Here is a 27,508-nt window from a genome sequence, read left to right on the forward strand (position 1 = left end):
AGCTGTGGTCCTTTAGAGCTGAGAAAAGGAAGGGCTTGCTGAATGTACCAGGCCAGGTAGTGAGAAATATAAGAGAAAATCAATGGAAAGTAGAGCGCAGAGGGAAGATAAAAATAGAAACTCTTGAAGGAAAAGAAGACAGTGTGAGGGAAGAGGATTCAAATGTAGGTACCACGTCAGGTTTGACAAACACAGTGATTTGATAGTTTGAGGGCTTCATATTTATTAATTCAATTTCTAGATATGTCTGGACATCGTTGTTTCTCATTCAGTAGTATATTTCATATATGACCCTGCAGAGTGATGTGAATTTGTTCTCTATCTTGACCTTACAAGTCACCAAAGGACAGCAAATAAATCAAATACCTGCAGTGCTTTAGGCATTTCACAGTAAAAGAAGAGTCATAATGCACTCTGGAGTTCATGGCATTTTTGGAGGAAATCATGGGAGCTTTTCCTTTGTGAGTGAGAACTGTGTGAACCAGGACATAAGAAAGTCTGACCACTACAAGTGAAATGGCTGCAGGAGAGAAGCTTGGCTGAGGAACCTGACCTCACTATTTCAAGAGGAAATGACAGTCAGTGAGATATGCTTCTCCTCTCTGTCACCACAACGTGAAGCAGGAGGCAGAGAAAGCAGCTTATTTTCCCTGAGAGGATATATCACAGAACATACTCTCAAACTTTGTATCAGAAGCATCTGACAGCAGTAGTGTGCTTGGAAATATGTCACAAATGACTCTTAGAATAAAAAGGTCCTGATTTTGTAGTGTCTGCCAACTTCAGTGGTGTAAATAGTCCAACTCTGAAAATTTTTAAGCTACCAACAGAGAATCATGGAACACAGATTTGAAGAAGACATGAAGAGCCTGTACAAGCTGATTCCAAATAAATAAACAAATAAATACAACCTGGAGGTCTTGTTAAAACAATTGCAGATTTTTGGTCCCCATTCCTAAGATCTCTGATTTGATAGTTCCTACATCGTTGATATTTTTATTTGGAGGATGACACTTTGAGAATCAATAGTGTATGTAACTGTGGTCCTAATAAGAATAGAATGAAATTGAAAAGCTGCACCATCGTGGCAATAACAGAAGACAAGAAAAGGAGAAAAAGAGAAAAAAATGCTCAAAACAGTGCTTGAGACCAAAAAGAGTTTGTGGGTGTATGCAGAAAATCTCTGGTGCTGTCTCTACGGGCTCATTTATTCTTATGAAAATTCTTGAGCAAGAATAAGAAACAAGAATGGGGCTTGATTTTGATCAGGTATAAAATGATCCCAAGAAGGGCTGGAGGATAAGTTACAGCAATTCCAATGAGTTAACAGAGGATGGAATGTGCTCATTTCCTTCAATAATTCAACTATGGCTTTTGGAAGATTTCTGTTTTGTTTTAGTAAATATTTTGAAGCATTTACAGCTGGAGTAGGACACAAGTCTAAAAGGCAGCTCCCTGCTAAGGGTGTGTCCTGTGGGAGGGAATGTGTCAGTATAGTTGTTCATTCATGAATGGGAGAAAGGCATGCCCTGACCATGCCTCTGTGGTGGAGAACAGACAGAACCTCTGTTGAAGCAGTTTAGTAGTGGGTGAAAGGCATTTGTGAAAAGTAAGGTCATGTTGTTCACTGTACACACAATGTTTCTTTAGAAGGAAGTGGTTTGTAGGAGGCTCCAGCAATCAGTATGATGAGAAGGGAGAGAAGCAAAAGGAACATCAGCACTTCTTTAAAAAAAAAAGAGAGAGAGAGAGACAAAAGACTATTTGTAGCAGACTGTGACAAATCATTTCTCAGTAAAGGTAGGTTATGCCTACTTTGAAGGCCCAGCATGTGGTTGGGGTGGGGAGGGGAGGAAATCCTCAGGACAGCTACCTATGGCTATCATAGAAACAGCATCTGGTGTGAAGGAGTTCCAGGAAGAAATGGTAAGAGATTTCAGATAAGGAGAAGATGAAAGAAAGGGAAGGAGGGAAAGGAAGGAAAGGAGAAGGGAAGGGAAGGGTAAGGAAGGGAAGGGAAGGGAAGGGAAGGGAAGGGAAGGGAAGGGAAGGGAAGGGAAGGGAAGGGAAGGGAAGGGAAGGGAAGGGAAGGGAGAGAGGGAGGGACAAGAGAGATATGAAAAATAAACCACCCAGCACAGAAAGAACAGAAATTATGTAAGTGGCAAGAAAATTAATGGGCCTGTTAAACAGAAGAGATAGATGAACATGATTGAAAGGTAAAGGTCTTAGGCCATGAGGAAGAAGAGGGAGGAGGAGGAAGAAGAAGAAATACCCAGACAATAGTCTGGTTATACAGAATTCTGTGGCTCACTGCAGTAGGCAAATACTAGGCAGGAAAAAAAAAATGTCTCATTAGTATTCAAACCAAGCAGCAGGGACTGAAGAGAATAGCCAAATGCAAAGTGGAAGAGTCCAAAGGAAGTCAGGAAAACATCCCTATAGCAAATTAAAGCCAGAATAGTCAACCTATACCCAATGAGCATGAAAAAGGGCAACAATGCTGACCAGTGGATGATGCAGAATGTGTGACAGAGGAAAAACCAACCTGGTTGTTGTTTTTATAAGGAAATGGGATGTGGTTAGTGTAGGCATATGGGTTTTCCTTAGCTTATAAATAAAGAATATAAATAATTCTACCTTTATGCAAAACAACAGGGAAGATCCAGAACTTTCACCTGTAAGAGAAGCTGCTCCCCACAGAGGGAAAGCCACTTGGCTATTGTGTGCCCAGAACAAAGCAGCAGCAGTACACCTTGCAGAAGAGGAAGTGGTCAGCACGAGGCGGGCTGGGCTGACCTGCTGTGAGGGTGGTAAGGGAATTGCACTTCACAGCCATGGGGCCACACACTAAGATTTACATGTTGCTTGGCTTTTAAATATGTATCCTATGTATTAGGCAAACAAATGGTAATTAAAGGAGAAAGATGATATTTGTATACATGCAGCACCGTAATTTAACACACTGTAAGGATTAAAATAATTGCTACTTGTTTTTGAATTTGTTACTGTTAAATCCTGCTTTGGGACCTTTGTATTTTTTCTTTAGCCAGAAATATGCTAATCCTAGATAGTTACATGGCCACTTATCTTACTTCATCTGGGTATCTGCTCCAATTTCACCTTGTCAGGAAAGCATTTCATACTCTGCTTGCCTGCATTCTCGTTCTCATCTTTTCACTTTACATCTTCAGATATATATGGATATACATGAAATATACATGATCTGTCCACAGATATCATGTGTGTCCTTTGTTACCAGTCTTCCCACTAAAATGTGATTCCTTGAGAACAAGGGAGTATCTGCACTGTTCCTGGCCATCTACCCAGGTATAGGTGCCCAGTGACTGTGTATTGATGACATGGATTGCTGGTGCCAGGTGATATAGATATGGGAATTAATTTAGCAAGTGAGTGACTTGTCCAGGCTACAACCCAAATAATGGAGTCGGATTTCAAATTGGATCATGTTGACTGCCATGCAGATTTTGCTCTACATCACTTCTGTGCAAACATGATGTGGCAAATAGGTCTGAAGGACAGTGTGACTGGGTGCCAGCTTCAGTGGTAGCTAGGATATCAATCTTGGCCCAGCTTGTGTTTAGCCTCCCATCATCTCCAGGCTTCACCAATTCCCTCTGCCTGCTTCCTCTTGGTGAACTTTGAATATTCCCTCTTTGGATGTAGAGGTTAACCAGAATGATCCCCTGCACTTTAGACAACCTGGGTGGATGGCAGCTGAAACTACTGGGCTGGAGGAACAGGTAAAGGAAAGAGGAATAAGGGAAATAAAAGGGATGGGGAAAGACAGGGGAGGAACGGTGAGAACTTCTGTGTGTTTTACTTACTTTTGGGCCACAGGAAGGAAAGTAGTTTTCTTAAGAGGTAAACAAAACAACACAACAACAACAAAAAAAACCCAGTGGCTTTTGTGTAGGAGGAAGATCTCTCCAAGGAAATCTATGACGTGACACTTTGACATCCAATGAGGTCAGCTGACCAGGAAGGGACTGCACAGGCCCTGTGGCACCTCAACATGGATAAATGTGAAGGACATTTGTAGTCATCTAAACCATTGAAAATGAGGAAATGGTGAGCTTATAACAAGCAGGCTATAGGAGTAGAGAGCTGGGGAGGGGGGGAGCTGAGACTGACTTCGGAGACTGTTCAGGAAGATGAAAGGATGGACCTAATGCGGAAGATTTTGTCCTGTTTTTCAAGGACTCACATGGTGGGGTGCACATATTAGAATCCTTATTCTAAGCCTGTGTCACAGTGAATCTCTTTTATCATTAGCTCCCTAATGTACACAGGAAAGCTTTAATCCCACCAAAAAGTTTTAATAATATTCTTTTTTCAAAAGTCAAAATTAAAAGGTTTTGTTGCTTCTCTTTCTTCCTATATTCTAGGATGCTTTTCTTGAACCTTCTTTAAAGGGCCAGGATGAAGGAGGAACCAAGGTGATTGAGCTTGAGCAACACAGTCAAGGTAGCTGGGACTCTGGTGATTGCCAGGAGGAGGAGGGGACAATAGAAGAGGAATCTCAATGGGATGGAAAAGTGAAGCTGATGGACCCATGTACTGCTAGGAAACGAAAAGTCAGAGGGGAAGTAATAGCTTTTGTGAAGAGAAAGCAGCTTAGTCTTAGCTCACTTGTGTGAGAAAAATGCTAGGAAACAAAAAGCCTAAACAATAGCCACCAATACACAAAATTCAAGTCTCAGAAGTAAAAGGTAGGAAAGGGACAGTAACTGGGTACCATCAAAATACTATGTGGCTGCCAAGTGCCAACGTCTTGAGCCTATAATCTTAGCTACTCAGGAGAGATCTGTGGATCAAAGTTCAAAGCCAACCAGGGAAGGAAAGTCCACGGGACTCTTATCTCCAATTAACCACCAAAAAACCAGAGCTGGAGTGGTGATTCATGTGGTAAAGTACCAATCTTGAGCAAAAAAAGCTGATGAGGGGTCGTGGGCATGGTTCACATGCTGTAGCACCAGCCAAATGAGTAAAAGCATCAGATACTGAGTTTGAGTCCTGGTCTAGGGAAAACAAAAATGCCAGGGATAGCAACAAACCTCAGGGCCAGAATAAAAGGCAAAACAAGACCAAAAAAAAAACCCCACCAGAAATAAACAAACAAAAACCCTTATGGCTATAAATTTTACTGTCAACAGACATAAAAATTATATATTTATTTATAGGTATTGATTATATCACAAGGCCTGATATTCAGTCTCCAAAGGCAGAATGAAAATTTGCCAAAGCATGAAGATGGAGACCTTGGCATGTGTCTATAGTAATTGGTTTTTTTCCCTCCCCTATATCTTCATTTACTCTGTGGTAGTACAGCTTTAACCCTCCCTTGACATTAAGGAAGGTCATGTGATCAGCCTCTGTGACTTAAGGCAACATCTAAATCTGACTGTCTATGTATCTATGTATCTATGTATCTCTATCTATCTATCTATCTATCTATCTATCTATCTATCTATCTATCTATCTATCTATCTTTACATAGGGGCTTGCTAAGCATCCCAGATTAGCCTCAAACTAGCTTCATCCTCCTGAGTGCTAACGTTACAGGCTGCACTGCCATGCCAGTCTAGGGTCATACATACATATATACATATATATATGAAATATTTCTCTTAATTTCTTTCATATCCCTATCGCACATGTTTTCTCTCATATGTGGAAATCAGATATAAAATACACTGGGAAGGGGGCTGGGAAGGGGGCTCAGTGGTAGAGCGCTTGCCTTGCATGCCTGAGGCCCTGGGTTCAATTCCTCAGCACCACATAAGCAAAAAGAAAAAAGCTGGAAGTGGCGCTGTGGCTCAAGTGGTAGAGCACTAACCTTGAGCTGAAGAGCTGAGGGACAGTGCCTAGGCCCAGAATTCAGGCCCCATGACCGGACCCCCCCCAAAAAAAAATACACTGGGAAGATAAATTATACAGAACTTTAGGCATTCACATACATTGAGATCAAAGAAGGATACTTTTAGGAAAGAGGCACATGTCTATGTGCCTCTGATAATATAAAATAATATTTATCAAAACAATCTTCAGGAAATGGAATTGAGGTTTTCCCTTTGTTGTTGCTTTTCTCTTCTTTCTTTTCTTTTTGTCTTGCTTGGTCATTTATCTGTCTTTGGGAGGGTAAGGGGGGGTCACAGAAATGATGGAACAAAAGGAGAACAAATGCAGCAGTGGTGCTCATTAGACACTATGTTGAAAATGAAGTATACAACTTATGGGTTGGGTAGGAAGGGGAAACTGGGAGAGACCCAGGGAAAGGGTAACATTGTGCAAAAACATGTGCTCTTTACCTGATTTATGTAACTGTAATCCCAACTTATGGGTTGGGTAGGAAGGGGAAACTGGGAGAGACCCAGGGAAAGGGTAACATTGTGCAAAAACATGTGCTCTTTACCTGATTTATGTAACTGTAATCCCTTATATATCACCTTTAAAATAAGAATAAAAATTAAAATTCAATAAAATTTAAAAACAATTACCTCTTTCTTAATTTCTTCCATATCCACTACCTGTGAAGGTATGTAAATGTGGAGACCAGCGCTCAACTAGCTATAATCAAACATAAGGTAGAAATTGTATTGATAAATATAGAACAGCGAGATGAAAATACTATCGGCTCTCGAAGCCACTAAACTGCTATTCAGCAGCTAAATATAGGCCCTTTGTGTTCACAGAAATAAGCTTGTATTTTTAAACATATGTGTGTACATATATATATGTATGTCTATAATATACCTCATGCTATTGATTCCTATACTAGCTAAACCAATACACAGATACCTAAGGAAAATAATTATTAACATATTTGCTTGTTTTTCTTATATTTTGGTTCTTTTACAAAAATGCACAGACCTAGACCCATGCTATTCAAAACCAAAGGAGAATTTTGGAGTAACATGATTTGAATCTTGGATGTCCCCCAAAAGTTCATGTGCTGAAGCTGTGGTTCCCAGCTAGTGGACCTACTGAAGTGGTGGCAATGTCTAGAGTAGGATCAGGTTGGAGGAACCAGGTCCCGGAGTGTATCCTTGAGAGGTCTATTCTATTCTCCACCCCATTCCCTTCCTCTCTGTCTCTGCTTCCTAACTGCTATTGGGTGAGCAGCTTTGTTTAGCCATGTGCTCCCTGCCCTGATATTCTGCCTCACTACAGCCCTAGATGCAACCTAGCCAAGTGACTATTGACTGAACCATAGACAAATCAAATCATCCTTCCTTTTAAGTTGTTTACATCAGGAATTTTGAAAGCAGACTAACTTGGCCTGGAGACGTAAGTGAATTCTAACATGAAGAATACACTGGCAAAAGAAGAGACATAGCTGCTAGAATTGAAAGTATTTATCTGCAAGAACAAGAACAACATTTTAAATTCAAATTGAGAGACATTCTTTTTTTTATTGCCTTAGCAACTTCAGAAATTATGTTTTAATATGGAAAATATGCAGAACCATTTGTACTAGAGAGAAATGTCTCAAAATACAGAAATGAGATGACACAAAAAGGGAATCCTCTGCCAGGCATCAGTGGCTCAGGCCTGTAATCCTAGCTACTCAGGAGGCTGAGATTTGAGGATTGAGGCTTAAAGCCAGCCTGAGCAGAAAAATCTGTGAGACTCCTATGTCCAAGAAACTACTCAGAAAAAGCTGTAAGTGGTGCTGTGGCTCAAGTGATAGAGCACTAGTCTTGAACACAAAGAGGTTCAGGGACAGCTCCCAGGTCTTGAGTTCAAGTCCTAAGTTCAAGCCCTGAGTTCAAGCCCTCAGTTCAGCAATAAATAAATAAATAAATAAATAAATATTTTAAAAAAGGAAACCTCTGCCTGCCTTTCAAGAGAACTTGTTAGGTGATATGAATAAACTCCTCTAAGCAATAAAGTTGAAGGCTTTCAAGAGCAAACCAAACATCCTGATCTGCAAAAACATTTAATAGCACACATAGGAGGAAACATCAAGTTAAAATCAAAATATAAGAGGCAAGTAAGGAAGACAACATAAACTTGGACAGACATGTTTGTAAAAAGTGTGTGTGTGTATCTATGTATGCTTAAGTAATCATGTGCATACAAGTTGTATAATAAAATGTAGTAGGGCTATTTAAACTAGACTACTATTTTTCCCATTAGGATGGGCTTTTATCAAGAATAAGAAAGAAGCTGGGTGTAGGTGGCTCATGCCTATAATCCTAGCTACTCAGAAGACTGAGATCTGAGGCTCATGGTTCAAAGCCAGCCTGGGCAGGAAAGTCCGTGAGACTCTTTCTTATCTCCAATAAACCACTCAGAAAACCAGAAGTGGCACTGTGGCTCAAATGGTAGAGTGCTAGCCTTGAGCTGAAGAGCTGAGGGACCTCACCCAGGCCCAGAATTCAAGCCCCTTGTCCAAAAAAAAAAAAAAAAAAAAAAAAGAACAAGAAAGAATCAGGTACTGGTACCTCACTCCTGTAATCCTAGCTACTCAGAAGGCTGATCTGTCGATCACATTTCTAAGCATTTCTAAGCCAGTCTGGGCAAGGGAAGTCTGTAAGACTCTTATCTCTAATAAACTGTTGAGAAAAAGCGGGAAGTGGCACTATGACTCAAGTGTAGAACACTAGCCTTGAACAAAAGAAGCTCAGGGACAGTGCTCAGGCCCTGAGTTCAAGCCCCAGGACCAGCACACAAACACACACACACACACACACACACACACACACACACACACACACACACACACACACACACACACTCACACACACACACACAGAAAAGGAAAAAAGAAAGAACAAGTAGACAAGGACAATAATGAGATGTTTAAATAGACACTTTTAACTAAAGAAAATAAAGATACTTTTTTTTTTCCAATAAAGTAAAAATCGAGAATTCTACTATCTCTTCCTCTGTAAAAACTTCCCAGTCCAAATCTCCTTTAAAAAGTCACATTCTGGGGCTGGGAAGGTGGCTCAGTGGTAGAGCCCTTGCCTTGCAAGCCTGAGGTCCTGGGTTCGATTCCTCAGCACCATATAAGCAAAAAGAAAAAAGCCAGAAGTGGCACTGTGGCTCAAGTGGTAGAGCGCTAGCCTTGAGCTGAAGAGCTGAGGGACAGCGCCCAGACCCAGAGTTCAGGCCCCACAACAGGAAAAAAGTCACATTCTGCTGGGTGCCAGTGGCTTATGCCTATAAAATACTAGCTAGTGAAGAAGCTGAGATCTGAGGATAGTAGTTTGAAGCCAGTCTAGGCAGGAATGTCTGTGAAACTCTTATATCCAATAAACTACTCAGAAAAAGCCAGAAGTGGTGCTGCGGCTCAAGTGGTAGAGCACTAGTCTTGAGCAAAAAGAAACTCAGGGACAGTCCCAGGCCTGGAAAAAGAAAAGTCACATTATAGTAGCCCTATGCTGATTAATACATTTTCATTATTTCTATGGATTCAGTTTTACACTCTACTAAAAAATTGTTTGTCTCCATTTCTCTTCAGTAAACCTAGGAGTTCCTTGAGGGCTAAACAATGTTTTCTTTGTCTCTTCCATTCTTAGCACGTCGGATAAAAGAATATGGCAGGAAAATTCTGCCTTCCTATTGAGAAGGAAGAGATACAAAGAGGCAGAAAAAGCCAGAGATGGCATCAGTGGTATTTCATAGAAGTAACTGAAGGAGACTAGGAAAACACAAGTAATAATATTATTGTAGTACGCATCTTGTTAAAACTGACAAGAACTGCTGTGACCAGACAAGACCCAACACAACACATGGTATTATAATGATCCAGGATTTTTAACCAAGAGTTTTATTTATTTGCTTAGTTTGGATTCTGACTTCCAGGTTAAGATATATTACAATGCCATTATGTCTTATACCATTTTTTTTAGGCCATTACTGGGGCTTGGCTGGGGGGTGAGGGGATGCCTAGGCATTGTCCTTGAGCTTTTTTGTCCTCAAAGTGAGTGCTCTACCACTTGAGCCACAGCACCACTTCCAGCTTTTTTGAGTAGTTTATTGGAGATGATAGTCTCACAGAGTTCTTGTCTGGGCTGACTTCGAACCCCGATCCTCAGAGCTCAGCCTCCTGAATAACTAGGATGACAGATGTAAGCCACCGATGCCACACATCTTATGCCCTTTTACAATGGGGAAATAAATTAATATCAGGTAAGAAAATCCAGGTTATTCATGGAGTACTAATTCCCTAATTTTGAAGAAAAGGAGACTAATGTGCTAAATAAGTGCTTCTGTATAAAAGGTAAAACATCCTGGCTTTTGGTTCATACCTATAATCCTAGCTAGTCAAGATGCTGAGACCTGAACAAGCCAGCCCTGGCAGAAGAAGCTATGAGACCCTTATCTTCAATTAACCACCAAAAAGCCAGAAATGGAGGTATGGCTCAAGTGATAAAACACCAGACTTGATCAAAAAAGCTAAGTGAGAACATAAGGGCCTGACTTCAAGCCCCAGTACTGACATAAGAAGAACAAGGGTAATTATAATGTATAAGGATAAACATTTAATTTGATAATAGAAAACAAAACCTGAGGCCATTTACTCCACAGGAATGACAAATTCTGGTTTTAGATAAAAGAATTAAGATATACTAATTTTAAGATAAACTTCACTGAAAATATGTGAGAATTCACGTTTGTACAATGGTATTAGCCAATGTATTTATAGACTACCAGTAAAAGTGTTCACCACTGGCTTGGAAATTCAGCCACACTTTGACAAAATGATGTTTGCAGTATGTTACAAACCCTATGAACATATTTAAATGGAATCATTTCTGTCTTATTAAACTTCCAAACAATTTTTAAACCAAATATTAAAGAAAAACATCCTGAAAATACACAGGCCAAGACTTATTTATCTGTCCTGGTATTTACAAAAAGTCACACTCTACTGATGGTTGGATAATGTCTAGCGCTCAGAGGAAAGCATCGAAAAGACATCAAGCAAATACTTGCTGTGATTAATTCTCATAAATCTTATCTTGGACTGAACTCCTAAAAGCTCTCATGTGTTTCCATTAAGATAGTCTACAAAGGAGCTCTGCAGTGCAGGCTGCTAATGAGCCCATAGGTATTTCTCAAGGCTGATGTGGTCAATCAAGTGGGAGGTAGCTGCCGTGTAACATCTCTGTTTCCACAGCACTCAAGCACTTCCTTCCAGGAAGCAGCCTGGCTGAGGGTGCCAATTTGCCCCACCCCTCAGCCATAACACTGTCAGAAACTCTTCTTTTGCACTTCACCCATGTGTGAAAAACTTTAAATGTGTGTAGCAATTACTAGTGGGGTGAATGCAATTCAAAAAAAAAAAAAAGAAAGAAAGAAGAAGAAAGAAAAGGAAAAGAAAGAAAGAACAAACAAAAACAAAGCAACAACAAACTAAAATACAAAAATAAACCCAATACCTCCAAACCCAGGTGGTTAGGTTCAGAAACATCCAATCTGCCCAGTTTCTATCTTTGAAATGCAAGCATTCATGGTCCAAGGTGAACTGTTCTATTTGTAAAAGAATTAGTGAGGAAATGGCTTCAGCTTTTCACCATTAAGTTTAATGCTGGCTGTAGGTTTGTCATATACAGCCTTTATTATAATGAGGAATGTTCCAGAGACTCCTAGTTTCTCCAGATCTTTCATCATAAAGGGCTGTTGGATCTTTTCAAATGCTTTTTCTGCATCTATTGAGATAATCATGTGGTTCTTATCCTTGCTTTTGTTGATGTGATGAATTATATTAATTGATTTGTGTATATTGAACCAGCTTTGCATCCCTGAAATGAATCCTGTTTGATCATAGTGTATGATTTTTTTTGGTTAAGTTGAAATCAAGTGGCCAAAATTTTGTTGAGTTTTGCATCGATGTTCATCAAAGGAATGGGTCTATAGTTCTCTTTCTTTGATGAGTACTGCCTGGTTTTGTTATGAGGGCTATGATGGCTTCATAGAAAGAGTTTGGTAGTGAACTTTCAATTTCATTGAAGAGTTGGAGGAGTATTGTGTGAGTTCTGCTTTAAAGGCCTTGTAGAATTCAGCAGTAAATCCATCCGGTCCTGGGCTTTTCTTGGGTGGGAGATCTCTTATTGCTGGTTCTATTTTGATGCTTGGTACTGGTCTGTTAAGTTGGTTTAAATCATCTTGGTTTAGTTTGGGCATGTCAATATTTGCTAGACATTTGTCCATTTCTTCCAGATTCTCAAACTTATTAGCATAAAGGTTTGAGAACTATTCCTTTTGTATGTTCTGAATCTTGGTTGTTTCTGTGGTGATGTTTCTATTCTCATCTCTGAGTTTGTTTATTTGGGTGTTTATTTATTTATTTATTTTCTTCTTTTTCTGATAAGATTTGCTAAGGATCTGTCAATTTTGTTTCTTTGTTTTTCAAAGAACCAACTCTTTGTTTTGTTGATTCTTTCTATGGGTTCTTTTTGGACTCTAATTCATTTAATTCTGCTTTAATTTTAATTGTTTATTTCTATCTATGGATTGGGGTTTATCTTGTTGCTCTTTTTCAAGGAGCTTCAGGTGCCTCATTCAATTTGTTGATGTAGAAACTCAGAGCTATAAACTTGCCTCTGAGTACTGCCTATGCTGTGCCTATGGTAATTTGTGTGTTCGTTTTGGTTAAATATCATGAACATTTGAATTTCCTTTCTAATCTCTTCTATGACCCACTGGTGGTTCAACAGTGTGTTGTTCAGCCTCCATGTGTTACAGGATTTTCATTGGTGGCTTTTGGTGTTGACTTCTAATTTTATATCCTTGTGGTCTTAGAGAATGAAGTGTTTCTGAATTTGGACAAATTTGCTTTCTGATCTAAAGTACGGTCTATTTTGGAGAATTTTCCATGTGGTGCTGACAAGAAGGTATAATCTGGTATAACCCCTGTCGTCACTGCATTTGATTCTGTGCACTGCATCTTGTATATACATTTTTCTAATTTAGAGATGGGAAGGGAAATAACAAAATACTAAAACAAAGATACAGTTTGACCCATTTAACAATGAGATGTACAAGACACTATGTTAAAAACAAACTTTACAACTTGGCAGGGAGGGGTGGTTGGGGAGGTGGGGAGGGAAGGGATGGTAGGGGAAAAACAAAGGAGGGGGTAACAACAATGCTGGATAGGAAATGTACTCATTACCTTACTCATACAACTGTAACCCTTCTGTACAGTATCTTTACTATATATATATATATGTATATGTCTATATAGACATATATCTGTCTATATAGACATATACATATACATATAAGAATTAGTGAGCATATGCACCATATCCAGTCTTAAACTAATTCATGTACTGTTTCTTTATCCCCTCTCATTTAAAATGTGCTGTTGTATTAACAGCAGGCAATAATGTCTTTTTGAATTGAATGCTAAAGGTTAGAAGATTTTCTTTGAAGTTTGGAAAGTGAATTTCTTACGGTAGGAAGAATAATTAATACTGCTTTTGGTAACCACATTATGGAAACAATCAATATAATGATATTAAGATATAGAATACAGAGTCAGATGAGCATAGATCAAAAGCTGCCCCAAGGCTTATTGGCTTTCTCATTTCATCCTGTTCTTAACTCTATAAGCACAGGATATCTTATAGATAATGCTATTAAGTGAGAGCCAGTCCCTCCCATTGAATGTTTAAATGCCAGTTATCACTGCTGGGACTATAATTCTGAATTCCTGTTTTGTTTTGTTTTTTTTTTTTAGATTAATATCAGCAAGAATGGAAAGAGCAAACAGGAAATTTCTTTCTTCACAATTGCTGTGATTCATCTCCTCCTGTCATACACCTGGTAATTTCTTACATTTACATGTTTGCATCTGAAGACATTTAATTTTGCGTCACTAACTAGATCCTTCCCAGGCTTCTCTCCCACGCTACCAAAAAGCCCTACCTATTATATGTCTCTTTGTCTGAAGCTTTACTCTCTTTTTAAGTTACTTTTACAGGATAGCTATTAATAAACCTTGACTTGTTCTTTATTGAAATCACTGTCATCAGCAGCAGCAATAGTAAACACTTTGGGGGCACTTATTAAATGTCAAGTACAATGTCAGTATTATTTTTCCCCTGTATATACTCATTTTAGTTTATAACGTATGCTACAGATCTATCTGTGTATGTGGCAGGGGGAGGGGTATCCTGGGGTTTTAATTCCAAGCCTCGCCTAGGCAGGGGCTCTATCATTTCAGCCATGTCTAAAGCCTTAACCAAGTTCTCATTTTTTGATTCCTTAAAATATTCAGCTAGACTATTTCTTTTTAAACATGAGTTATTCCATGGGACAATCTGTAGTTTTAGCTAAAAACTACCCTTGAAGACAGTTTTTAAAAACTGTTGAACATAGGACTATCTACTTACCTTTCAAACTTTCATTGAAAGTGGGCCAAAATACACATAAAACATCTTATCAAAAAAACTGTGGGGCTGGGAAGTTGGCTCAGTGGTAGAGTGCTTGCCTTACATGCATGAAGCCCTGGGTTTGATTCTTCAGCACCACATAAGCAGAAAAAAAGCCAGAAGTGGTACTATGGCTCAAGTGGTAGAGCACTAGCCTTGAGCTGAAGAGCTGAGGGACAGCGCCCAGGCCCAGAGTTCAGACCCTACAACTGGCAAAACAAAACAAAAACAAAAACAAAAACAACAACAAAAAAAAACCACACAAAAAAAGACACAAAAAACCCACAAAAACAAAAACAAAACAATTGTACCTCAATTTTACTTAGCCATATATTATTAAACTGTTTTCCACAGTCCTTATTACTATAACTTGAGACTGTTACCTATTTAGTTAAGATAGCCCAAACAAAACCTGTTAAAATAACTTATATAAATGTTATTTCTGTGGATTCTACAAGCTGAAAGCATAAGACACAATGGTCTGTTGTTCTTCTATATGGGCACAAGCACTACATTGACAACACACAAATATCTTCAGATAAGATGACATATATAACTCAGAAAACATAAACTACCATAAACATAGCAGAGAAGGCAAAGGGATTATCTGGCTCTCAGGCAAATTATAACTTCAAAATCGATCTAATCCTATATTTTGCAAATGAATAAACAGGTTAAACACTTAAATCAAGGCATAACTCTTTGTAACAGAACTAAAAAGTAGACAAAATTGACTGACTTTTAGCTCTTTCAATTATATGAAATTAAATGAGTTTGCAATAGAATCTAATCTTCAAACATACAACTGGTGTACTAGGTAAAGAAAAAATATATAGAAAATCTAAATATTTTTCTTTCACAATTTTGCATGAAAAGACAATTTTCATGCAAATCCTTAATGAAATAACATTATATTTTAACACTTTTAAGGGGGAAAACAGGTTTTGTGAGACAATGTAGATACAGTGTGTTAGTTTGGTTTTATAAGCACAAAAGTGATTTCCATGGGTGATTATTTTGTTTTTAGATGTCTCTGTAGAATGAGCCTAACACTTTGAAAAGATAAGTTTGCTAATATGTTAGGACTCAGGAAAGGAATGTGTGTGAAAAAATTTCAAGAAAGCCTTTGACAATCTTATTTGGTTATCACTGTAGACAAGGTAAAGGCTTTGACTGATTAGTTTAGTTCATTTTAGATTTTCACCCTTTCAAAAGAACTTTAGAATAATTGTATCTACATATGTATTTTAAAGAATTTGACAATTTTTAAATATATAAGAACATAGGGAAAATTATAGTAATCCCATAACTTTGATTTTTTTCAATCTTGTTTAATCTAGTTCTCTTTTTCACCAGGTTATTTGAAAGCAATTTCAAGATGCCTATAACTTTCACACATATCTCTAAGACAAGAAGAGTTTGGACATGAATACTTTAGATGTACTAACTATGGATGGTACAATAAAGCATTAACATTTATGCTTAAATATGAGGTATAAGGATCTAGTCATGAGAAGATGATCCCAGAGTGGAACAGAGAGTAAGAAAGTTTGTTAGGTTCACAGAAATCAGTGTGTCTGGAGTTTGCAGATGGTGAGAAGGCAAGGGATTATAGATTCAATCACGGAGACTTTGAAGCTCTAAAACAGCCTACTTGAAAGTGATTGAAGGGTTGGAAGTGGTTTAAGAATTGCTACCAAGAGAAAAAGCTGAGGCTTGGATGAGAGAAGACACACGGAAACAGAAAGCACTGGATGGTTTGTGCCAACAAAGAAGACATGGCATTGTGACTTGGCTACACATAGAAAAGAAACATAGATACATGAATGGATTTGAGATATGCCTACAAAATAGGAGTATGGGAGAAAGATTAAACACATCAAATGGAAAAAATTGAAATAAAAACAACAGCATGAAATAAAGAGCTAAATCTAATGTCACCACTTAATTAAGGCTAAATGTGAGGTTCTCATCCTGAATTTAAAACAAATCAAACAAGAACTAAATGAAATGTATTTATACGGTATTAGTGATTTGACTTGGTAATACCTCTTCTTACCCCAGCTGATTCAAAGGATAGTGAAGGTGAAAGCAACTTGAATTCCCTCAAGTGTGGTGTACAGCTATGCATACATAGCTGCACAGCATCCAATTAAGCACTGATGCTTTTGCCTGGGAAAGTGTATATAAGCAAATGAAACTAGAAGGATACATGTTAGGAATTCATAATTGTGGCACAATCCTATTTAAAAGAAAGTTCCCTGTTAACATTCATTCGATAAGACAGAATCTTGATAGATCACATTGGCATGAAAAGAAATCATAAGTGACAGAGTTCACTTGGAACTTGATATTTATTTTTACCAATGACCACACAATTATACAGTTTTACAAGCAGTACTACTATTTAATTTTTTTTTACATTAGAAGGTTCAGTTGTAAAAAAAAAAAAAGACAACTCTTTACAAGACTAAACATGTCATATCAGCTATTTAAAGTAATCAAACCAGCAATAGTCTCAATAATAAGAAAAATTCATAGTTACACTCTTTAAATCTCCAAGAAAGGTATGGTGTTTACATAAATAATTATTATGTAAAACACAATACAGTATATGTTAGAAACAATGTTAAAATGTTACTTGACTGGGGGTTTCTATAGATAATAGACTAAGCATTATTTACTTTCATACTAATTCTAATATTACTACAGTCAATGTAACAAATTGCTACTTAGTGTGCATGAATTCAACACTAGGCTTACATGCCTTTAATAAGCACACACTCACTTGGAATGACCTAGTGACTAAGATAAGAGCATGAAGGTAAGAATAACTATGAAGACAGAATGCCAAATGACAAGGAGGTACGATGTACTACCTAAGAAGTAAAAAGTGGATGACAAAAAGACTCGAGGATAATTGAAAATACCAGATGATTGGACTTGCCTAAACACATCTTCACTGTTTGAAAAATTATTGATTAAAGGGTTAACTCCTACAATTGTCTTTGCAAAAGAATATTCTCAAAGTAATATTGGCAGATATAATCTGTCATGGTATCTCTAATTTATATTTACCATTTGGAATTTAACACTTTGATGCATGCAAAAGCTCTAAGCATACTAAATCCATAACTTCAAGGTCTTTTAACAGCTTGGTAAAAAGAACATGACAACCATGTATGTCCCTGTCATACTTCCTGATAAAGCTTCACATCAATCTGTATCCTAGAGATTCCTGATGTCGATGAAGTTATGAAATGTGGAACCAGTAGGAGGAAAGAACACTGGAGAAAGACTGACTTGGGTGCACATGGTGGCAGGATTATATCTTGTGTTTTCAGAGAGGAAAGGTCAGTCATGGAAGAAAGTGGCAGAGAAAACATGAATTCTAAATCTCAACTTCTGGCCAGGTGCTAGTGGCTCATTCCTGGAGGAGGAGCTTGGTTTGAAGCCAGCCATAGCAGAAAAGTCTGCGAGGTTCCATATTGTAAATAACCAGAAAAAAGCCGGACTAGAGGTGTGGCTCAAATAGTAGAGCATCAGCCATGAGCTGATCATGGCTATCATCAGACACACAAAAAAAAGGAAAAAAAAAACTGTCTCAACTCTTAGGTAAATTATAAATATATTTGGTTTTTAATTTCTACTTTTGCAAAATATGTATTATAATATTTCCCCATTACATAATAATTTTATATATTAAATCAACAATGGAGATATATTCTATAAATTTAAAACTCAATCCTGTGTAAGAAATCCACTAGTTGTTTGCACATGCAATTTAACATGTCTATGCTTTTATCTCCTGATATTTCTACTTCTTATATACTATACATTTTATTTGTCAAAATGCTTCTTGCAGGAAAAATAATGCATTCCTTCTGGGGCCATGTTTCATCACAAGCTTCTTGTTAGTCATATAAGTGCCAAGAACCTTGAAAGGACAGGGAAAACAAATCACACCTCTCCAGTTTCTTTGTAGCATTCCTTTTACAAAGCACAAGCACAAACTGATTAGCTTTAGAGCCATAGGGATTTGATGAAACAAAGCATTCCACAGCCACAAGGAACCTGCCGCTTCCATCCCAAGGGAAGTACAAGATATGACCTTGGTTGATCATTGGTGAATAAGCTAGTTGCCTAGCAAGTTCAGAAGTTCAAGGAAAAAGCCCTCACACTCTTCGTTGATTTATATTTTGAAGTTGTTAATCTTATAATGCTGTTTTAACTTAGAATAACAAAGAATTTTCTACTACATAGCTGCTGCCAGCTACCAAACAATCATAAATTTTCATATGTGTATCAACAATGAAATGCTATATTATACGATTTGTTATTACTGGTATAGCACTGGTATCCAGCATATTTAAAATTAGACAGAGCACCTTATAATGAATGAGATTTAAATAAGAACAACCACATTTTCAAAAATGCCAATTTACATCAAAATTATTTCACAATATTACACAAACTTGATAGTCTTCAAAAGAACCTTTCCTCATTTTGAACAAGTAATTGTTTCTATTTTGACAAAGAAATAGAAGTCATCAATAATAAATTTCTAAAGGCTTCCAACTAAAATCACACTAATAAGATACTACAGATAAATGTGCATCTTTATCTCATTGAAATACTATTAACTTGAAATAAGTTTTTTAGAAAAGAGAAATCCTTTTACTTATTCTTCTTATGTTAGTTTAAGTACTCTTTTTTATTATTATTTTTATTGTGAAAATACTGTACAGAGGGGTTATAATTACATGGGCAAGATAATGAGTACATTTCTTATCAAGCATTGTAGCCTCCTCCTTTCTTTCCCCTTCCCATCCCTCCCCATCCTCCCCCCCCCACACCAAAGTTGTAAAGTTCGTTTTCTACATAACGACTTGTTTAAGTACTCTTTTATACAGCAATTTTTTGCTTCTGACTCTGCCATTTCTTCTACTTTATCTTTCTTATCATAAGGTGAATATGTGAAGAAAGAAGAGAATTAAACACAACACTTTTATATTAAATTGATATTTGATTGTCTTTAAGAATCATGAAAACTCGGGCTGGGAAGGTGGCTCAGTGGTAGAGCTCTTGCCTTGCATGCATGAGGCCCTGGGTTCCATTCCTCAGCACCACATAAACAAAAAGAAAAAAGCCGGAAGTGGCTCTGTGACTCAAGTGGTGGAGCGCTAGCCTTGAGCTGAAGAGCTGAGGGACAGTGCCCAGGCCCAGAGTTCAGGCCCCACGACCAGACCCCCCACCCCCCGCAAAAAAAATCATGAAAACTCTACTACATTCTGTTTTGAACAATATTAAATCAACATTATAAATAAGTTAGCATGGTCATTGCCATTTATTAATTAAGCTAAATCTTATCAGTAATTTCTTAAGTATCATGAAATGATGGAAAATTTAACACTTGTTGGGCAAGTTTTAAGACACCAAGCCATTCTTTGCCATGGATCATGTTGCAAACTTCTATATAGTCTTCATAAAAATTATGAAAAATAGGTTGAGTTAGACATACTTCTTTCTTCCCCTGCTCCAATTCCTACAATCCAGTTTTTTAATCCATCTTTTCACTTATATAGTTTCAATATCAATCTCTATTTGGTGGAACCAGGGGCTGAATTCAAGGTCTAGCGATTGCTAGGTAGGCTCTCTATCCCTTGAGTGATGCAATGCTCCCAGCCCTTTGGCTTGGATTGAAATCCTCCTATTTAAGCTTCCTATGTAGCTGGGATGATAGGTGAGCACCACCATACACCACTGGTTGAACATAGGGTCTCATAAACTTTTTGCTTAGGCTGACTTCAAACTTGTATCTTCCTAGTTTCTACCTTCTGAGTAGCCTGGTGGGCCTTCTCTTAGTTTTGATGTTTGTCACTTCAGATAAATTCTCTGAAGTACAGAAATACAAATATTTTACGACTACTATTATTGACAAAGTGCTTTCTAAATTTCACACATTGCTGATAAGAGCAGCACAAGTTGCTATAACATATATACTTGGACCACTTGACCAGTAGGAGTGTTTTATATCTATAGAGGAGTATGAATTTCTTGTGGATTATTCATACCAGTAACTTAATGTTAGCATTACTTTAACCCACATTTTTAATGCTATTGTTATTCACTGCTTCCTACTATGTGGATTCTCTTTGAGGAAATAATGTGTTTTTATTCTTTATTTAGAAAAAATTCTATACTATATTAAAAGTGTTTTTTTCTAATACAAATTGGTATTCTCTTTCTGTGGGTTGGGAACTGTTATCAGGTAAATATACTATTTTTACATAATTTTTTATTGAACACATTTTTAAACAGATTTTTATTAACAGACTTTTAAGTTGAGTTTATTTTTTCCAATTTTTTCCTATTATTTTCAAGTGTATATAATAATCCTACCATGTATTCCACAATACACATCTTTGCTCATCAATATTTTAAAGATTTATCTGCTTAATCTTTCTAAAACATGTTTTTTTCAAATGTTATGAGATAGAAGTCTAAATTTCTTCCTTTTGAAATTTGCAATAGGTACAACTATTTACTTAAAAATCTTTTTCTTTTCCAATGTTCAGTAATGCTGATTTTCTTATATTAGATGATTATATGTGACATAGTGGAATTTTCTATGCTAGGCAAATAATAGTAGGAACAAAACTCAATTATGATTTTTGTTGTTCTATTTTTCTTTTTACTGTAACTTGATAGCTGGAATGGTTTCTCAAAGTTTATGGCTTATTTCTAAAACTATCCTATTGTTTTAATTAATTCCTCCAAAAAAATTGGGGGGGGGCATTGGTCAGGGCATGAGGGCTGCCCCTGACTTCTTTTGCTCAAGGCTAACAATATACTACTTTAAGCCACAGCACCACCTCTCACTTCTGGTTTTCTGGAGATAAGAGTCTCATTGACTTTCCTGCTGTGGCTGTCTTAGAACCAAGATCCTCAGATCTTAGCTTCCTGAGTAGATAGGATTACAGGCATGAGCCACTGCCACTGGACTTCAAATAGAAATTAACATTCTTTTACATTTAAAGAAAATCCAGTTAAGAGTTATATATACAAGTAGTTATATATCTTTATATGCAGAAATATAATTGGAATCTTTAATAAGTTGTCTTTTCTAACTCTCAGTAAATAATATTTTAAAGATTTGTATAATAATGTAGAATTTAGGAGAAGAATGACATAACAGGAAAAATAATAACCAGGGTAGGGAACAGGAATATAAATTTAGGCTCAGGTCCTTGGTGATCCTGGGCTAGGCTCCTAGGTTCTCTGAACTCAGATACCAATCAGGTTGGGTATGTATCTAATAAACATTAAGTCCGATTATAACCTTTAATCGAAAATATGTCCCAATGCTTTCGTATCCACCATTAGCTCCACTTGAGCGTAGTGAAACCCTATGAGTGTTGTTATTACTACTAGCATTAAGACAAAAATAGTAAAGATCTGTCTTTTTTTATTGAAGATCTGTCTTTTTTAAAATGAAAAACACAGGCTCTTTTCATATCATTTGGGTATGTATAACTACATTTGTTGATTTTCCTACTTCACACAAGAACTTTGTCCACAAAGACTGTAGTTTTTCCTTCTATAATAGTTGTAATTGTTTTTTCCTCCCTGGTTCTAGGACTTCAATTCAGTGCCTGGGGGCTGTCTCTCTCATGGCCAACACTGTACCACTTGAGCCCAGCTTCACTTTTGGCTATTTGGTGATTAATTGGAGATAAGAATCTAATAGACTTTCCTTCCTTGGATTGGCTTAGAACAGTGCTCCTCAGATCTCATCCTCCAAAATAGTTAGGATTACAAGCATGAGCCACCAATGTCCAGCTGTAATTGCTCTTTCACATTTCCCAATTAGTAGTGATTGTGCAAATGAAAGGACTGATTTTATGCTGTTTAACTCATAATAGTTACTGAATTCCTTGTTACCTCTTTCAAAATATTTAATTGAGGTTGGGAAGGTGGCTCAGTGGTAGAGCGCTAGCCTTGAGCTGAAGAGCTGAGGGACAGCGCCCAGACCCAGAGTTCAGGCTCCATGACCAGACACAGAAAATATATATATATATATAAAATTTTTTTAATCATTTGTTGGGGGGGCTTGTGACACTTCTAAGATTAAATTTGGTGTCATAGACATGTTAAAATCTTCTTGTTTTTGGAAACATAGACTGAATAAAACATTATTCATAGTCAGCTTCCTCTAGCCTATAGACTGCATTACCTCCAACATTTTCCCAAGAGTTCTTTAAACCTCCCTGAAGTCATCTTGCCTAATAGGAAGGGCAAATACTGCAGTGTGACAGAAAATGGGATTCAAAGGCAAAGCAGAGTTTTATTCCCTAGGTGATCTTTAAACATTATCTAGAAGGAATAGAAAATGAAGACCTTTAGGAGAGTTTTGCTATACCGTTGTCTACATCTCTTTTGAATGCCTGGCTGCCTGCCTACATTCCTAGATCTTTTCTTCCTCCTTTTCTTCCAGAAATTATTTCAAGTAAAGGAAGAGATAGATATGTAGATAGATAGATAGATAGATAGATAGATAGATAGATAGATAGATAGATAGATAGATAGATCCTAAAGCAATATAAGATAAAGAATCCACTGCAATGTCTCAAAAACAGTTCACTTCTTAGTTCATTGCCCTATTTGGTAAATTAGAAAAAATGCAAAAGACAAACACAACACAAAGCAAAACAACTAGAAACATATGTCATAATAAAGATAGAAACAAAATTTCCCAGGAGCCTTGAGGAGGACCAGAGAGTCTCAGGTGATCAGTACTCACGGGTGAAATGGTTCGAAGTGGACGGATTGACACTGTCTCCGCTGTCAGCACTGTCACTGCTGGAAACTTCATCATCTGATTCCCGCACTGAGGAGCAGGGTGAAGAGCCATCAACTTCTTCAAACTTCCTCTTTAAAATTCCGCTCATAGCTGCGGTGCTGTCTCATGTACCTGCAACAGAGACAGGAGCAATGGTGCATTGAAATATTTGACCGCCGAATGTGGACCCAGCCTCCAGAGTCATTTTTATGTAGCTTTTTATACATGAGCTGAGCCGTAGCTTTCCCTTGAAAGGAGCCCTAATCTGACTTTTTTTTTTTCATTGTTAAATTAACAGAAATGGAATAAATATTTCACCATTTGGTTACTTAAAATATTTCTATCTTTATTTTTTAAGATGTGGTTTTTTTCACTTAATGTACTGTTACAATTTTTCTCCCCATGGCAAATTGAGAAAACCCATTTGAGCAATTCTATAAGAAAAATAAATACCCATGTCCCTGGAAGTCTAAAATGATTGCTACATTATTCAAAATTCCTCTGGAAGAAACACTAAAAGAAATAGGTAAAAAACCTTGATAGTCAAGTTTTAAAATTCAAGGAACCCAATTAGCTGGACATAATAAAGCACTTGAAATCTCCTTGGAATTTTAGGGAGTTTCCATTTTAATAAGGTGAAATTTGTCCCCATGCTACCAAGTGACTGAAGCTGTTGTTACTTTTCTAGAAATTTTCTTGGGGTATTTTGTGGGAGAGGGAATTAAGGGAGTAGGAAGGGTAGGGAGTGGTGAGTGGCATTCTTCTGTTTCCTGTTTGTTTTTGCCTCCTATCTCCCCTCCCTCCAGGAAGAAGCAGCTTTCTTCTCTCCAGAAGCTACTGTTTCTTCACATTTCCCTTCTTTACCTCGACATACACAAATAAAAGAAGTCCCCCCCCACCCCGCCACACACACACACACACAATGTGAGGGGATTCAGGAAACAAGCTATATATAAATTAGCTTGGATTTATGTACATGATCTTACATTGTAAAATGTAAGCTGATAGTATTACTAAGTTGATTTCAATATTCCATCTTCTACCTCATTTCTGTCAGCTGATTTTAACTCTTATCTGAATTTCTGAAGTCACCCTCTCCTCTCACTGCAGGGGACAGCTGTCAGTCCTGTAGATCAAGAGGAAGCAAATCCCTTAAAACTATTCCCAGATCTGCTGAGTTACATTATCTCAGTATTGCTCTCAGAAATCTCTAAAACCAGCCCTTCTCTGTGCAGATCACAGAGCAAGCAGTCTGCTCAGATCCCTGATCTGGACCAACTCTCCAAGGTCTGATGCAGTAGTTTTCAAAGTGTGCAACTTGCATCAGTAGCAGCCAATATCACCTGGGAGACAGATGGTCAGAAATGAAAATGCTCAGTGCCTACCACAGATCTAACAAATCAGGAGGAAGTAGGGCTTCATGCTTTATGAAGCACCAAATCAGTTGATTTCAATGTACATTCAAATCTCAGGGATACCTGTCTATGCTCTAGAATGCTCCCGATTTTCCTTCCTGCAGACTATGTACCATTCCTAGGGAGGCACATACCCTGTACTCAATTCCTGATCAAAATCTCTTCTTTGGCTAGCCCCGATGTGATGTCTAATGAAAGTAAATACAGTAGTAGAGGTACCATTATTATTGCTTTTTAATTTCAGTTTACTCATTCATGTAAGCATGTGCTAAGTAACTGGTATGCGTAGATTGTAGGGGACACACAAGTTAGAACAAGTTACCTGCTCTCAAAGTGCAAATACTTATCCTACTGGGCTCCTTGAAGTAGAAAAGACCCAAACTCAAGTTCTACACCCTTTGTTTTTATTAATCCATGGCTTTGGTCCAATTACTATGTTAACATTTTTTAATGTTTTAAGTTTATTTTTTAATAGTACTGGAGATTGAGCTCGGGCTTGCTAGGCAAGGAACTCTGCCACTTGAGCCATGTTCCCAATGCTATTTGCTTTAGTTACTATTGTATAGAGACTCAGATTTATGCACAGGCCAGCCTATATCATTATCCATGTATTGATACCTCCTGCCATAGCTGGATGACAGGTTCATGAAACCATTCCAAGCTTTTATAAGTTGAGAGGAGTTTCTTGAACATTGTACCCCAAATAGTTTTGAATAGTAATCTTCCCTAACTCTGCCTTCCAAGTAGTGTGAGCCACTGCACCAGGCTCATTGTCAACCTTTCTGAGAAAAAATATCTCTTTTAAATCTGATTTTATCACTATTAAGATTAGTATATTATTTCCTTCATCTAAAAAAGTGTGAAATGCATAAAATGTTCATACATATCTGTTCAGAGTGATGAGAAAAAAAGGATATTTTAAGGAAAGTCTTGAAATAAAAGTAGGACAGGATATACATTTTAAAATGATTCACTTCAAACAAGATGCAAAGTAATTCAAGAGGGAGTGACATAAAGTAATATAAGATGGAAATCTATGTTTAAAACTATACAATTGTAATAAGAGATTACAATGGGAATATCGAACAACTCAAAGCCTTCTTAGATCCCCGCTCTTTCTCTCCAAGGTTCTTAGGAAAGCAGATTACTCAAGAAGCAAGATACTCAATTAGGCTACAAGGAGCCGTCTCACAACACCATAAAAGCATACTTGATATCCTTCCCCCTTTTTCATTCTCAAGGATGAGAGAAAAGTTTTAGGGATGATATGACAGACAGTCTATCTGTCTGTCTGTCTGTCTGTCTGTCTTTGTCTGTCTCTGTCTGTCTGTCTGTCTGTCTGTCTGTCTGTCTGTTTCTGTCTGTCTGTCTCTCTCTGTTTTATTAATACAAGTGAGAGTGGGACAGATAAGCACTGAAGCAAACGAGTTGAAAGTTGGATGCAGTTTCTGCCTGGATTTGTAGAAGTGAGGAAGCTGAGCTAGTCCCAGGAGAAAAGAAGTGCTGGGAATACTATCTAAGCTAGAAATTAGACATTCAAATAACTACACGGAAATGTAACCTTTCCAAATACCCATGAAACTGGTTAAGAACCAATTTGCTTGTGTAGCAATGAAGCAAAAAACTTGTCTAACCTCACTGCTGTATTCAACCCACTGGATGAGTGCCATAATGCCATAACAAAATAAGAAGGCCAAAGGACCCAGTGATGGCTGTGTATAACCTTCAGCCTCTTTACAGCGGAGCAGTAAAGGGACATGTAGTTTCTACCTACATCATCTAACCCATCTTACTCGGGAGGGGGGGTGGGGAGAGGAACACAAGAGTTAAGGAGATGACTCTGTTAAGAAAGCCATGTCTCAGCTGGGTTCTGGTGGCTCAAACCTGTAATCCTAGCTACTCAAGAGGCTGAGATCTGAGGATCGCAGTTCAAAGCCAACCTGGGCAGAAAAGTCCATGAGACGCTTATCTCCAATAAACCACCAGAAAACCAGAAGTGGTGCTGTGGCTCAATTGGTAGAGATCTAGCCTTCTGAAGAGCTGAGGGACAGTGCCCAGGCCCAGAGTTCAAGCCCCACGACTGACGAGAGAGAGAAAGAGAGAGAGAGAGAGAGAGAGAGAGAGAGAGAGAGAGAGAGAGAGAGAGAGCCATGTCTGCTTGATTTGTTTATATACTGTGTTGATTCTCTCAGAATATAAGAACAACAGTATATGGCTGGATAGGTACAGTCTCACGTGAACAGGAGGAATGTCTATGATGTATCTCTCACAGTTCCTCAAGCACCACATATTTAGTCAGTTAAATTTACTCAAATACAATCAAACAAAAAGGCATGTACATGTTTTGCAGGATTTATATAGCACTGAGGAACTCCCAAAAGTTGGACAGGTATTCATTTACTCTGAATACAATAAGCTGAAGAGGTAAGCCTAGACAGCATTATCTCCCCACTGCTACCACTGTCAAGTTCAGAAATGTCTAGTCCAAGGCACCAATGCTTCATTTGGACTAGGATGAAAGCCTCATAATTATTCTTTCCCACCTAGCTAATGTTTTTTTTGCTTGCTATGTGTTTTCCTGGATAAAGGCAGAATAACAAATTTAAAGTGCAAATCTAGCACTAACATAAAATTCTGTAGTGGCTTTGAATTTTCAACATATACAGTTCCAATCCTTGAAGTGGCTTATGAAGTCTTTAACAATCTAGCTTAGTTAACTTCTTTATCTTCATTTTAAGACACTGGCCTTGTAGATATTTCATTTCTAATAATCTTTCCATTTCTCCAACCTGCCATTTTATGACTTCTAAGCTATTTCCTATACTTTTTCCTCT

At 37.7% G+C, this 27,508-nt stretch overlaps 1 protein-coding gene across 5 annotated transcripts in view; it reads right to left on the bottom strand.

Annotated features, from left to right (window-relative positions):
* Nucleotides 1-27,508, bottom strand: part of Csrnp3 (cysteine and serine rich nuclear protein 3) — a 204,038-nt gene that overhangs the window by 59,028 nt on the left and 117,502 nt on the right. For all 5 annotated transcript variants that reach the window (XM_070021771.1, XM_070021780.1, XM_070021763.1 and 2 more), the window contains one exon: nt 23,221-23,391. In XM_070021771.1, coding sequence (XP_069877872.1) covers nt 23,221-23,368 — 148 coding nt within the window. In that variant the 5' untranslated portion in view covers nt 23,369-23,391. The remainder of the gene's footprint in view (nt 1-23,220; nt 23,392-27,508) is intronic.

Source organism: Dipodomys merriami, unplaced genomic scaffold, assembly GCF_024711535.1.
Source record: "Dipodomys merriami isolate MVZ:Mamm:240054 unplaced genomic scaffold, mDipMer1.0.p SCAF_1, whole genome shotgun sequence".
NCBI lineage: Eukaryota > Metazoa > Chordata > Mammalia > Rodentia > Heteromyidae > Dipodomys > Dipodomys merriami.